Source organism: Xiphophorus hellerii, chromosome 2, assembly GCF_003331165.1.
Source record: "Xiphophorus hellerii strain 12219 chromosome 2, Xiphophorus_hellerii-4.1, whole genome shotgun sequence".
In the NCBI taxonomy this organism is placed as follows: Eukaryota; Metazoa; Chordata; class Actinopteri; order Cyprinodontiformes; family Poeciliidae; genus Xiphophorus; species Xiphophorus hellerii.
In genome coordinates, this window is record NC_045673.1 from 31,649,612 (window position 1) to 31,664,168 (window position 14,557).

General features: G+C 38.0%; 2 protein-coding genes across 2 annotated transcripts; both read right to left on the reverse strand.

The window, feature by feature from the left end:
• Positions 1–650: 650 nt before the first annotated feature.
• On the reverse strand, positions 651–4,110 carry LOC116709318 (troponin I, fast skeletal muscle-like). The gene is made up of 7 exons (XM_032547773.1): positions 3,986–4,110; positions 2,887–2,919; positions 2,659–2,695; positions 2,276–2,404; positions 1,414–1,503; positions 1,164–1,337; positions 651–1,038 (listed from the first exon to the last, which is right to left on the reverse strand). Exons 2-7 carry the CDS (start codon positions 2,892–2,894, stop codon positions 961–963), a joined length of 516 nt encoding a protein of 171 aa, XP_032403664.1. The 5' UTR covers positions 2,895–2,919; positions 3,986–4,110; the 3' UTR covers positions 651–960.
• An 876-nt stretch (positions 4,111–4,986) lies between these two features.
• On the reverse strand, positions 4,987–13,260 carry LOC116709313 (troponin I, fast skeletal muscle-like). The gene is made up of 7 exons (XM_032547759.1): positions 12,551–13,260; positions 11,918–11,949; positions 9,834–9,873; positions 9,617–9,745; positions 8,689–8,778; positions 5,699–5,872; positions 4,987–5,329 (listed from the first exon to the last, which is right to left on the reverse strand). Exons 2-7 carry the CDS (start codon positions 11,923–11,925, stop codon positions 5,252–5,254), a joined length of 519 nt encoding a protein of 172 aa, XP_032403650.1. The 5' UTR covers positions 11,926–11,949; positions 12,551–13,260; the 3' UTR covers positions 4,987–5,251.
• Positions 13,261–14,557: the final 1,297 nt, after the last annotated feature.

Genomic DNA, 14,557 nt, shown 5'->3' on the forward strand with positions numbered 1-14,557 from the left:
AGAGCTGAAAGGCACTGTATAAATCTGGACAGCAGTGATGTGGAGCACTAATGGAAAGGCAGACTGGAACTGAATTTCTAACACAAATAAGCTTTAATAGTTTGATTGCATAATAAAGCTTTGGCTGTTGGATTATTTATCACACATTGTACCTCCTTTGTATTCAGCTGAAGAAGCTTGTCCATTTTTAAACTGACACTTACTGGACAGTTTAAAGAGTTTCACTTACTTCACATCAAAACATGTCACAGGTGTAAACTTCATGGGCTTAGTTCAACATTCATTTGACTGAGTTTATGTGGGTAACTAGTTATTTATTTAATTTCCAGCAAAGTAGGACAGTCCTGTAGTAGGTCTGTTTTTAATTGTTGCTACTTCACTTCTCCATCCATCCACCTTTGGTCTATACCTGCTGAATCAGGGAGGCTGGAGCCTTTCTCCAGAGCTGATTGGACGAGAGGCCTGGCCCACCCTGGACAGATCACCAGGACAACAAAGGACAACACAAAAACAACCAGGGCAAACATCCATGCACAAACACACTCTTTGTAACATGCAGAAAAACATTCAGGACTGCCCCCCTCCATTTATGGTATTTCAAAGTAAAAATAAAAAAATGTGACATTAATAAAAAGACAAAACATACCAGGTATCTTCTTCCACATTTGATTTTATTATATGAAGTGTTTGATTTTTTGTGTTTTACTGTTGTGTATGGAACCAAAGACGCAACGTTTCTGTGGTGAACCTGAACCTCCACTCTCTTCCCCTCCCTCCCTCCAGACTACAACAAAAGTGCAAAATCTCCCTCTCAGTCACTGACACGTCATATGTCTTGCAGAAAGACTCCCCCAAGTCACGCTAACCCTCAGCTGTGAGATGAACATTAGTCGCCGGCTCCGACCGGCACATAAGACACGTGGAGTTCATGTAAACAGAAAGACGAGCAGCAGCGAACAATTAGGAGGACTCAAACATCTTCTTCCTGTCGGCCTTGTCCTCAATGTTCTTACGCCAGTCACCCACTGCTTCTGCTGGCTGTGGAGCACAGAAACATCTTTTTCTAATTGCAATATACATGTCTACGAAAGCATCACAGACATAAGAACAGTGATAATAGTTTTTTGTGTAGAGTGAAATTTTGATAAAAACTTGTGTCTCACCTCCTCTTTGACCTCCTTCTTGACCTGCTTCAGGTTGGCCCTCAGGTCCATGTTGACCGTGTGTTTGGAGCCCAGCAGAGCCTTCAGCATGGCGTCAGCAGACATACGCACCTTCTTCAGGGCAGGCTTCTTCACTCCAACCAGATCCACCACTTTGATTTTTAGTTCTTCAATCTACGAGCAAATATGGCACTTGATTTTTCTGCTGTTTAGACCTTTTGTTGCGTTTTTGTGGTCACATGTGACCCACCTCTTTGTCTGCCTTTTGGACTTTGGCCTCAATGTCGTACCTTTCCTCATCTATCTTATCTAGGGCAGCATGGATCTTCTTGCAGAGCTCCTGTTGACACAAAATCAGAATAATATATAACATAATAACAACGACATTTTTTTTTACCTGGACTGTTTTATATCAAATCTAATGAAAAATAAAAACTCTTGTCATGAAGGAAGATCTGCGGCAGAGCTCATGTTAGGGTGTGGACCTGCTTACTTCTATTGATTTCTACAACATTGCAACCACCTCTTTAGTTTGTGTTCTAACTAATCCTACAACCTTTATAAGCACTGTAACTTTTATAAGTACTATATTTTATGTGGTTCCATGTCTTAAAATGGAGCCATATTATAAATTCAGCATGATTGTACAACATGTAACCAGGATAATTGATTGTGTTCATCTGTCAAATTCTGATTTGTTAGTGAATGTAGATGGAAAAACAGAAAAAACTAGTAAGAAGACAAAGATTTTGTTGTAGAAACTGGATATCCGTGCTCTGTCATTCCACCAACATGTTGCCATGATGCATAGTTACATCTACTTATGGAAACTCTAAGTCCATTACCTCTAGGCTTTTGTTGTTTAGAGGTCAGAATCTGAACTTACTTAAACATGAACAATCAAGAAACCTTTGCGGTACATCTAAGAATCTTTTTGAAATCAAATTAAAGTGTCACTGCTTCTCTCAGCTGTCTACCTTCAGCAAATGTTGCCCTTTTTTATTCTTCGATGGCTGGACTTACTTCCCTTCCCATATTTCCAGACCTATGGGAGTCTTAGGTCTGGAAATATCTTCATACAAATTTGTTTATGTTTGTGGCCGGTGACTCACCATGAGCGTAGCCTGATCTCCACTCGTGTCTGAAGGAGGACAGTTCTCAGCCATGTAGGCCTCTTTGGCCTCGGCTCTCTCCTTCTTTTCCTTCTCCAGCCAAGTCTGAGCAACCTGCAGAACCAGGCTCTGTAGAAGGAAACACCACCAAACACACAATTTAGTTTTATTTCTTCTGCCATCCTAATTTATCTAAATCTGTAAATTGAATTTGTCATGGGATACAGAAGACCAGTGTTGTATGGATAATTATTTTGTCTTTATTAATTAACTGTCTACAAGTTGTTGATTTTCCAACTTCTGTAGCAGCAGGCTTGTAAGATGGGGTGTGCGCACGTGTGTGTGCGTGTGGGGGTGGGTGTGTGTGTGTGTGTGTTTGATACCTTTAGGTGGTGCCGACGGCTGGATGTCATCTTTTTCCTGTTTGGATAGATTTTTCATAGTCACAATGTCACTGTTGAGGAAAAACTGAAACTTTCCAAAATGCATTTTCTTGAAAAAGAAAAAAAAACACCAAAAAAACCACAAAAACTGTGACATCTAATCAGTTTAACTTTTTGGGTAGAGACTGCAAACTGAAAACAGTCACGAGAGAAGACTTTTAAACTTACTCTGACATCTTGATGGCGTTTGTAGTTCACAATCTGCATCAAAACACACATGAATTGCAGGAAATTTATGAGTGCGTTTGACCTCTGCTGCTGGAGCCAAAATCATCAGCTGTCGGAGATCAGCATGACGGACACTGATGCACAGCAGAATTTGTAACGTAATGCGATCTGAGGCCGCAGCTGAGAAACAGCAACATAGACGGAACTAAACTGGGAAGGTCCAGCTCTAGTGTCACTTCTTTTTCAGACACCATCCGATCATGTGAAATCATTCTATACAGCAATGCCAGTCGTCCAAGGTCCAACATGTCGCTTTTATGTCCAATTAATGGATGGTCCATGATGATGAAAAGAAGACGTTTTACTGATCCAATGAGGTCACATTACTTTTCTCTATCAGCATGTTGAGAAAAATGTTTTAAGTGAAAAGAACTAGTATTATTAGTATTATCCTTGTTATTATTTTTTAATGGGTAGAAGTACATTTTATTTCAAATTTAGCCGAAGTATTCACCACAAAATGCATTATTTTTAGGAACATTAAGTAAACAGAATCTGAATTTCTACATTTGAATCTAAAAGCAAGAAAGACAAAAATCAATTTGCAAAATGAATCAAAATTTCCTCATTGTCAGCTAACAGGGTTGAAGGAAAATGTCATTGAGAAAAACATACACTTTGATGAACTTTGGCAATTTAACTAACCATTTCCAAAAAGGACAGACTTGTTTTAACGAAGGGCTTATATAATTAAAAACATTATCTTTTGAAAAAAAAAAGTCCTGATAGACAACCATCATTTAAAAGAAGTACAAGTAGAGCAGGCATAAAACGTTTAAGGCATACACTTCATCCTGCTGAGCTGCAAACTGATTTTGAAACACATTACGGTAAAAGATGTCGGAAGAAAGCTGCATGTGTCCTAGAAGCATGGCGAGAGAGAAGTTAGGGAGTCAGAATTGGTCAAAGATGAAGTAGCCTGAAATGATGTCACATAAAGACACCACTCTGCTTCACATTTTCTGGCTTCCTGTTTAAAGTAAAGGATGCTGCTCTCAAAAAGACTGGAGAAAGTAAAAAAACATGTTAGAGTTCTCACCTATTGAGAGAGAGGGAAGGAGGACAAGACACACTTGTTGGAAGAAAAGCGGACACTGCCAAAGCCACGGACAGAGAAAAATTAAATACGTATATATGGTGGCCTGAGATGCCTCAGCAGAATGCTGAGAACCTCTTTATGGAAATGAATTTCAAAGTCAGACCAATGGCCCTGCGAGCTCCTGAAATACACCCAGCCCAGCCCCACTGCAAGCCGCCCCCGTCTTCCGACTGAGCTCATGGCTCCTTCCACCAAGTTTACTGTCAATGGATAACTAGACATTACTCACATAGAAACTTTGAGATATAAGAAGGGTGAATTGTTGCTTCTTTGCAAGTGAGCAGAGTACAATAACTAACTGGCTAATTACTCGTTTGTCTGGTAGCTGTAGAAGACAAACCAACATCAGTGTTAGTGGAATATCAGTCCATGCTGTCTCCCAGTGGAGACAGTCCATGCTGTCTCCCAGACAGTCCAGATTAGCAATGTCCCAATGCTAATCTGGGACATTGGGACATCCATGTCCCAATGCTCATCTGTCAAATTAGATTTGCCCAAACTGTATAATCCCCTTTTTGCGACCCATTATTGTGATGTAGAAACCTGAAACTTGGGCTTCAGGGGCCTTCAGGTCTTGTGTTCCTACCTAAACCTCACCGTGTGCCTCTCACATTCCATAACACTTAAAGCATCTGCAGTTTTCCCTCAATGCAGCGCAGTCTGAACAAAAGCATCTTCCCAAACCACAAAGATCCCTTCAGCCCACAGAGACAAAGGCATGTCGTACTGACAGTGAGAGAATCCCCATGTTCAGTGGTTGGGGGTTCCAAAAGAGGCTTATTAGGATTGGCAACATTGTCACAGTTCATTTAATTGACCTTTTACTGGAAATGATCAAAGTAAATCCTACATTCTGTTATGTGTCTATTCGTCAATAATCACCAGTGTGTCAGTTTGAATGATGTGATCTATCAAGTAAATAAAAGCAGCAACAAACAAAATTACTCATATTTCAAAACATTTATTTCTACTGCTTTCATGAAAACTGGTACATTCTGATGTGATGTTTCTCAGCCAGTAGTTATACTCTCACAGGATAACTACTGGCTATCCTCACAGACATTGTCTGTGAGCACAGCGTGCTCACAGACAATTAGAAAAGCAAGACAGAGTGCTCCGCTCTGGGCCCTGACAGGGGACACAGAGGTGCACCCCGTCAGTCAGACCTGTCTCCCCTGCTATCATCTGCCACAGTCCTGCAGAGTTTTAGGAGGACTCAAACATCTTCTTCCTGTCGGCCTTGTCCTCAATGTTCTTACGCCAGTCGCCGATCGCTTCTGTTGGCTGGATCATACAACAAGGAATTGTTAATACACAAAACTGACAAAACATGTCTAGCGCTTGAAATAAGTAAGAACTCAACAGATTTCTGTGAAATGTAAAAGATCTCCATTGATTTCTTTACAGTTTCTTGGCTGGAAAAGTCTTGTGTTGTTTACTGTAAAATATGTCCTCTAGTACTTTAAAAAAATGTATGATTGCTACTCTTGATTTGTTATTAGTTGAAAAAAAGAGGATTGTACATAAAGTGCAATACGTAGCTAAGGCATTAAAGCAAAGTTCATTAGCAGTCACGGCTGTTTGGTAGAAGTTAAAGGTGCAAAACAGTGAAAACCTGATGCCAATTTTCTTTGTTAGAGCTTTGAGCCTCACCTCCTCTTTGGTCTCCTTCTTGACCTGCTTCAGGTTGGCCCTCAGGTCCATGTTGACCGTGTGTTTGGAGCCCAGCAGAGCCTTCAGCATGGCGTCGGCGGACATACGCACCTTCTTCAGGGCGGGCTTCTTCACTCCAGCTAGATCCACCACCTTCAGCTTCAGATCCTCAATCTGGGGCCAGAGAAATGCTTATTCACATAATAAACAAAATCTACATGTTAGTGACATATTTACCAATGAATGCAATGTTCAACACATAAAATGCAGAGGTTATACATGTTGCCTAAGGTTACACATTGCTGGAAACATCTGTCATTTCCTGACAGAGGTTTGTGTTTACACCAACCTGTAGCGCAATGCTCTGTATATCTCTCTAATGTTGTTGTTGTTATTGTTGTTGTAGGAGCTTTTATACCTGAATGGCTGTGACAAAGTTGTACCAAGTCGTACCGCTGCAGCCAAAAGAAAAATTCAACTGCCTAAGTACTGAGGCCTCTAAGTTTTAGGCCAAAAAATGCCAAACTAAAAGAATTGCACAAAAATGTCAAAATTTGCACAGGAACAAAAAGACAGAGCCTATTAACAAAAAAAAGTTGATTTAGGGGTGAGTTTCATTGTGTGCGTATGTGCGTGTGTGTGCAGGTTGTTACCTGCATACCTGTCTGTGATTTACTTCTCCTCTAACCCAATTTCTGCTGGAGCTAAGCACCAGCTCCTTAGAGCAGGTTATAGTTTCTTTGGTGCTCAAAGTATATGGTGAACATATGACCACAATATTAGGGTGATAAACTATGAGGTTCTTACAGTCTAAGGGTGTTATAGTATAAGGGTGTTTTTCTCTTTGGGCTGACTCTGTCATGAATTGCGAGTGTTGAGGTGGTGAGGCAGACACTGTAGACCCAGGTAAGATGAATAATGATTTTAATAAAGAGAACACAGTCCAACACAGGCAGCACGGCCGAGCAGAAGCCAGGGCTCGACGCCGGTAGCAACCGTTTAAACGACTGGATAACACAAAGGATTGATCGCACATTAGACGAGGACCCGACAAAGAACAGACACACAGGTGAGACTAAATACACAGGAGGCAATCAGGGAACGAGAAACACCTGGGAGCAATCAAGGGGAAGACAGGACAACATGGAGACTCAGAGACACAGGAAACTCAAAATAAACACACAGAAAAACACGGAACATGACAGACTCATATTTCTGACTTGAGTTTCTCTCTCTGTACATAGATGTAAACATAAAAGAGCAAGAAAAGGGGAACTGAAACAAGCAGTTTCCACTGATAAGACAACTTGCAACAAAACATAAAAGGCACATGAGGCAGTAAAAATACATTGTCTCTAGCACTTCCTACAATCTATGGCATCTTCTGCCTTCTAAGCCACTGCAAGTTTTCAGTTCCCAAAAAACATTCACTGACAAAGGTCTGTGTCCAAATGCTCAGCTTCACATCTCACTTTCACAATAAACACAAGCCTGGAGACATTCCCTTGGTCCCACAGAGCTCCAGCTATGAAGGCATTGGAGGGACAGAACTAGCCTGCTGAGCTAACTAAGAGGTTAACCCTTCAACAGCAGGAAGTGACCAGATTCCTTCTTCACAAAGATGACCAACTGCTGACACTGACCATGTGACCACGCTGTGTTTCCTGTCGTTAGCAAAGCAAATTAACACAGCTAGAAATATTTTCTAAAGATTGTGAAAACAAAGAAATGAATAGGACACTGAATAGCATTAGCACAAATCACACAGCTGAGCATTACACAAAGGCCTAAAGCTCAAGTTAACATGTAATGATTTCAGTTAATGTTGGTCACATCTCTTTACCATTTTATTCAATGGAAGAAGTTGTCCTTTTGACAGTCACAACAAATAACCTTTATTTGTTTAACTTTGCACATATTAACATTGTCTTTCCCACAAAGCAGAACTATTCTCCAAAAGAGATTAAAATGTGAAACTTTTGAACAGACCCATTGTTCTATGTATGAAACTAACAGATGAAGTCTTATAGTATAGTTTCATATCCACCCTGGAACAAATTCAATAAATCAGAATATATGTCCTGGTAATCTATTTGTCAGATTAGAAGTACCTTTTAAAAATAATAATCTTTAAGCAGTTATTAAGCATACTTTTCATTAAACCCACATTTATGTTTCTCAAAATATATTTTTTTATTGGTATGACATTATATCCTGATTTTGAATGTCATATTTTATTGAAAAATCATTATAATTCATAAAAATAAAGGCTTTCAAACATCCATCTATAAGTGATAAAGTTTCTGAAATAAATGGACTTTTTGGTATTCTAATCTTTTGAATGGGTCCGTACACCCAAAAAAAGTTAAAACACTCATATCAGTTGAAGAGCTTCTGAATATAGTGATAGTGTTTTTTGAAAATTTTTAAATGTGCTAATAGGAAGGGATTTGTGCTTGTTAGAGTGTGTTTGGAGTCTTTTAATAACTCACTAATATGCAAACCCATGAAAAGAAAAGAATGTTCACATTTTTTCATTGATAATTTGACAAGTCTTTGACAACAACCTCCACTGCAGTTGAGAATGAAAGGCCTTTGATTTTATCTGGGACAAGAGACAAACGACAGTTTGAGGTTTTTAGTCAAATCTCCCTGAACCTGGTTAGAACTGAATGTACATCTATATTGTTGTGTTTTTAACTTTAGTTACAGTTTTAGTCTCTTAACAACTGAAATCTCAGGTGTCAGTTAAAGGAGCATTCTCACTGGTGAGCTGTGGACTCTGTCCACTCAATTTGTTTCTCTCCTGGCACAGAACAAGTAGAAATAAACACATAGAACCACTCTATGAATCTACAGTATGTACAATGTGTAAAATTTGTATTGAACATTCTGGAAATCAAATGAATGGTTTCTGAATATTGGATTTGACTTTTCAATATAACTTCATCTTTAAGGTTTCTAAAGTTTTGCTCTTGGTTGTCTCTCACCTCTTTATCAGCCTTCTGAACTTTGGCCTCTGCATCATACCTCGCCTCATCAATCTTGTCAATGGCAGCATGGAGCTGCTTGCAGATTTCCTGTGGATTCACAGAAACAATGCATATTTTCAGCAACTTATAAATGCCATAACTAGATTTAATCAGTTATGGCAGTTATCTATGACAAGAATATTGTCTATTGTTATTTTAAATAACAACAGTCTTGTTTGTTTTAAAACATTTTGTGAAACTATTTGTACTGTTTTATGACTAAAGGAACTAATAAAAACACCATAAAGATATAATGTAAGAAAACTTCAGGCTTAAAGGTTACTGTATTACATTTACAGATATTCACACACCATTACTGTCTTTTCATGTACATGGAAACTTAAAAAAAGTTATCTGCACAAAATTCTTACATTTTTTGAGACAAGAAGATGGCAAGGGAGTTTGATTCCTAACATAATTCCAGACTCTTAAGGACTCTAAATCAGATCAGCATCTATTGTCCTAAAAATAAGCGCTGCCCTGTTCAGTTTTCTGCTCTCCACTTACTATCTTGGTGTATGATTCAAGCCCCTTTGGTTATTTCCATAAATGTTTGCAGGTGATCTTTAACATCTTGTTCAAAGATCTACTCTTTGCTTCAAGTGAAGTTCCAGATTAAAATTTTCTGAAACATATTTTTACTATTTGGGGACACAGGAAAGTTCAATGTTTAAGCTTTAAAAACATAAAATTAGAAAACAAATTTCATTTGAAAAAATGATCAAATAAGTTCTAAGTTTCCTTTCCAAACATAGCCAGAAATGTCCTCATTATGTGGAGACCTGCTGTCTATTACCTGGGATAAATCCCTTTTTTAAGATGCAGTCTCTGTGTTAGACTAAGTGTCAGAAGGAACCTCTCTGGATTCAGTCTGTTTCGCTCTCACCGTGAGGGCAGCTGTGTCTCCGCTGAGGTCAGGCGGTGGGCAGTTTTCAGCAAGGTAGGCCTCTTTTGCAGCTGCAATTGATTTCTTCTCCTCCTCGAGCCATTTGGTAGCAATCTGCAGCATCAGGCTCTGTAGAAACAGATCTGAATTAGTCAAAGGAACTGTCCTAACAATTTTTTTTTCTCAATACAAAAATAGAGCAAAGTTAAATTCAGACCTTCAGTTGATGCCTGCGGCTCGATGTCATTTTCTTTCCCCTGTAAGGAGAGGACAAACAATCAATGAGATATCAGTTACTATTATATTTTATTTTTTGAAGATATTGTCAGTTGATATTACATACTAAACTATATGCCAGCCACTACAGCAACACAGTGACAGGAGACAGCTAGGTCTTTGGTCTTTTACAGTGTGGTTAACAGAAATGTACAGAACAGGTTCCATCTAAACTGCTCTTGAAAATCCTAAGAACTTTTATTGTCTTAGTTCAATTTCTTATTGTGATTAGTAGAAAACCTGACACACAGACAAAACTGCAAGTTTAGGGGGGGAGTTACATTTGCAACTAAATGGATTGTTGTTTATGTCTAATAATACAGTATTATTATGTAAAACATTACTTTGAGTTTCATTTAGCAGTTAAATTTTACCTATAATGACAAAATCACCCATCAGAACGTTTAAACAGAGGTTGTACATTTTAAAAACTAAGAATCAAAAATTTACAAGCATGTAAAGAGAAATGAATCAGCAAGAATCCAAAGTTGCTAGCAGCAGGAGCAACTGGCAACTGGCTTTACATAAAATAGGCTTCACCCCACTTACATTAAAGATAGCTTACAACTTGACATATTAGTTAATAAAGATGTTTCTAATTATATTTTAACAAGACAAAATACCTCTCTAAGATATCTTTACTCTTATTCTGACTTGTATAAATGATATCAGATTTTAATTTAAGTTGTAGAGGTTTCAATTCAAAATATCTATAATGAATTACTGAAACATATATTTCAGATAACATTTAAATTATGATTAGTCATAAAGTAAATTTGAGACATCTCATTTTTTGTTCTGTCATAATTCCAGGTAAATATATTGTAAATGCATTTTTAGATAGGAGATATGTAGGTTTGTAAAATTCACCCTTTAAGTGTCACCCTCACTTATATTTAAGTCAATGTGTCTGTGTTGTTGTCATGACAGCTAAGGGGCTTTAAATGGCAGAATCAAAAAAAATAATAATATTAATAATAATGCAGAACTAATTTAGAGATATCTAGAATTGTTTTGACTACTCAACATTCCTGTTAGGAAATCTCCAAATGAATCAGAGATATCTTGAATCTGTATCCTGACCAGTCAAGATTATATCAATGATATCTTGAATAATTATTCTGTAAAATCATAGTATCCCAGATTTATGCAGCATTTTAAAATCAGTTTGAAACAATGAAAAATAAAATAAAATAAAATAAAATAAAATGTATCATTTTCAGCTTGGAAGTAGGTTACCAGGAGCAATTTAGTTTTTCAAAGCTATTTTTAAGTGCAGTGTGTGTATAAATTCTCCTCAAGTTTTCCTCGTATCCTGTAGTGCTGAAATTTTAAATTGTTGCATTTTCTTGCAATTTTGTTGCTGGGCACACACAATTCTGCAGGCAACTGTTTGGGCAGCTCAAGGGGTCATGCAGTTTTAAATTCAGATATCTAAAATTCTCATTTTGATAAATCTTAATTGCATTTGGGAAATCTTGAATCATGGGATGTGTGACCCGGTCACATCATTAGAGATATCTTCAACTAACTGAAGATATCCTGAATTATTCTTAAGTCAAGTTAGATTCTTAGTCATTCGGATGTCTTAAATGATCATTTCAGACAGTCAAAATGTAACTGAAGAATTTGTTGATATCTAGAAAATGATCACAGATAGTCAGAAAAGAAAACAATTTTATGTTAAGACAGCCTGCCATACAGCTAAGGCTGAAAAGGAATCCCACCAATAGGCACCATATTGGTTGGTATATGTATTTACCAATCAATCAATCAATTATATATGCCGGTACATCAATCAGCAATCTTAAGTTAACAAATGACACGTTTTAAGGAAGGTTGGGGAAGATATGTACTATAAACTGAAATCGAAGCAGTCAAAGAACCTTTATGAAAACTGTTCTTTAGTTTTGATAAAGAAAGAAATCAGATTTTGAGGCATTGGATTTATTTAGAGAATTAAAATCTGAATGATCCTGGGATAACATAAAATATCAACAGAAGCATCTGGATATTAATACTTACTCAGACATTTGGCTGTGCTTGATCTTCACACCCTGTTCAGACAGAGAAAACAGTTTTAGGCACACAAACTCTCTCTCTGCAGGAAAGAGAACATGTTTTAGAATAAATACAATCAGGCTCCCAAAGCAGCCAGTTTTAGCTGGGTGGGGCCAGATGCCTCAGTCACTGTGCTAAACAGCTGGCCTTATGGAAGACATATCACCTGAGCCTGAACTGGTAACAGTGAGCCAAAGGGCCGAGCACAAATAGACACCAGTACTGGACAAAAATGTGGCTCACAGCAGCGAGTCGCAGCAGTTCAAGTGATTCAAACATCTTAAGGTCAATACAGTTACTGACACCAACCGGGTCCAGAAGCAGGCTTACTAAACTTAACACCAAGCAGGAATCAAAAGGAATACTTCAATCAAGAATAAACCTTGTCGCAATGAAAATAAAATGCAATGATTTTATTTGACATAAAGCAATAAACTTTAAATTAGCTCATCCTGACCAAAAGTCTCTATGTGAATGGAAGTTGAACATTTTCTCAGTATCTGGCACTTTTCACCATGTATCAAAGTGTCATGCATTGTTCAACAATTTAAAAAAATATTCAGTCAAATGCATTTTCAGGATCCTCTGTTGTCCTACCTGTAAAGCAAATCTAAAGGTGCCTCTCACTGCTGCTTCCTGGCAGAGTGAATGGAGCAAGCTGCAGGAGTGATGAGGACAAGGAGCTGCAGCAGAAGAAGAGGGAGATACTGCCAAGTCCCAAACAGTAAAGAATAAGCGTATATATGGTGTTAAGTGCCACCTCAGCTGGAAAGACAGACCTCTTTATGGTAACAGCGCCACTTCAGACCAATGGGCCGGCAGGATCCAGAAATACCGTTGGAACTCTCTGCAGAACCTCATAAATGCTGGCCACAGTCAGCCAGGCGAGCTAGGCTAATCCATACCAGGAGAACACCAAGGCTCAACATCCATCACCCACTGAAGCAAAAGCTCTACTGATGAAGCTGCAGTAGACAGTTATGGAAATGGCATTAGGAGGTTAGAGAAGCTTTTAGTTCAGTAGCAAAAGGAAGTGATTACCTGAAAGCTTGGGAGTGACTACAAACCAAAGGAAACTGATCTGAGATCTTCTTCCAATAATTGGAGTGAGATCAACAGGATGAGCCATTATATCAGCTTTTTTAATTATTTAGTCATTATTTTAAAACTTTTATTTCAAAACCATTTTTTTCCTAGAATGTTCTCTAACCTGTTTTACTTGTTATATTTCAATGGCATAATTTTGCTATTTCATTGCAGAACTAAAGTAATTGCAGCTTCCCTTCACAGTTTCTCAATCTATGGCTCGTGGCTAGAGTCTAGTCCAGGTTGGCCAAACGCTGTTTGTCGACGTCCTCGGATGTCCAGTCAAGGGATCCGGGTCAAGGCACCAAATAAAAATCTATTTTACCAAGCACTGTCAGGTGAAGTCACTCAATCAGATTTATTCATATATTGTGCACAATACAGAGAGCTTGTAGGACAATCAGTAATGAAGCAGGTCTGGATGAAAAGCTCTGCCAGGCAGAGACAACACATGAGTTTTATACCAAGGAATAAGGAATTCAAAACAAGGTGCGAGACTGTCTGGTTCTGATGCAGCTGTAGAAAACAACTCCCAGCCTTGTACATGTAACCCAAATAGTTCTTTTGGTGAGAGTTCACAGGCATTTCATATAACATGATCAGCAGATGTAACTTGTAGTAATTTTCCACCACCATGTGTTAAAATTCCAATCTCACAGTTTTCACAGCAGTCCATGCCAACACTTTTTTTCTCGTCAAACCCTTTAAACAGTCATTACGTTGCACAAAGCAAAAGTTAAGCTATGAACACAGAGGCCTGTCTTTGACTTTAACCTTAATAACAAGTCTTGTAAAATGTTGTGTAAGGTCAAAATCATTGTTTTACATCTCATTACTTGTTTGAAAGACCAATCTCCACAATGTTGAATATAGACTGCAAAATATCTGAAAATATCTGAAACATTTGTTTCAACTGTTGCATTCCCAAATTAGTCTGATTTTGTCACATTACCAGAGAAAATGTTTCCAGTTTCACTGGCTATCAATAATTAGCCTTAAATGTGATTCCTGACTTTTACTTGGTGATTTGGACTTGACTGGCTTATAGCGTCCCCCTCTAATATATTACTGATTTATATATTATGTCAAATTAAAAGTTTTATTCTGGAACCAGAAGAGTCGCCACTCATTCTTCCTCCCAGACAGAGAGACCGGTGAAAATTGCAAGTTTGGAATTTCCATAAAGATTATATAAACAGGGTCTTGAGATTTATGCATATGAACTTAATATAAAAAGAAAATAGCTTACTTGATGTCTAGAGGCTGCTTTCATGTTGGCTTCACTGCACCTGAAAACAAACAGAAAAACACTAAATAAGGAAAGAAGTGTCAAGCAGGAAAAAGAATGTTGAACAAAACAAAACAGTCGACACTTCTTACCTTTTGTTGAATGAAGTAAGTACAGATCAGGACCAGCTGGAATGTGTGTATGACTGCACTGAATTTACTTTTTCATTACATGGCTGGAGATGACATGATGTAGTGATAGTGCATTTTACTTAAAGAATGATGACATGA

Excerpts from the sequence above, each read along its gene's own strand:
- LOC116709313 (XM_032547759.1), bottom strand. Across the intron at positions 8,779-9,616 it reads GAGACACAGCTGCCCTCACG|GAAATCTGCAAGCAGCTCCA; the intron begins GTGAGAGCGAAA and ends GTGAATCCACAG. Across the intron at positions 5,330-5,698 it reads AGAAGGAGACCAAAGAGGAG|CCAACAGAAGCGATCGGCGA; the intron begins GTGAGGCTCAAA and ends TGTATGATCCAG.
- LOC116709318 (XM_032547773.1), bottom strand. Across the intron at positions 1,338-1,413 it reads TCCAAAAGGCAGACAAAGAG|ATTGAAGAACTAAAAATCAA; the intron begins GTGGGTCACATG and ends ATTTGCTCGTAG. Across the intron at positions 1,039-1,163 it reads AGAAGGAGGTCAAAGAGGAG|CCAGCAGAAGCAGTGGGTGA; the intron begins GTGAGACACAAG and ends TGTGCTCCACAG.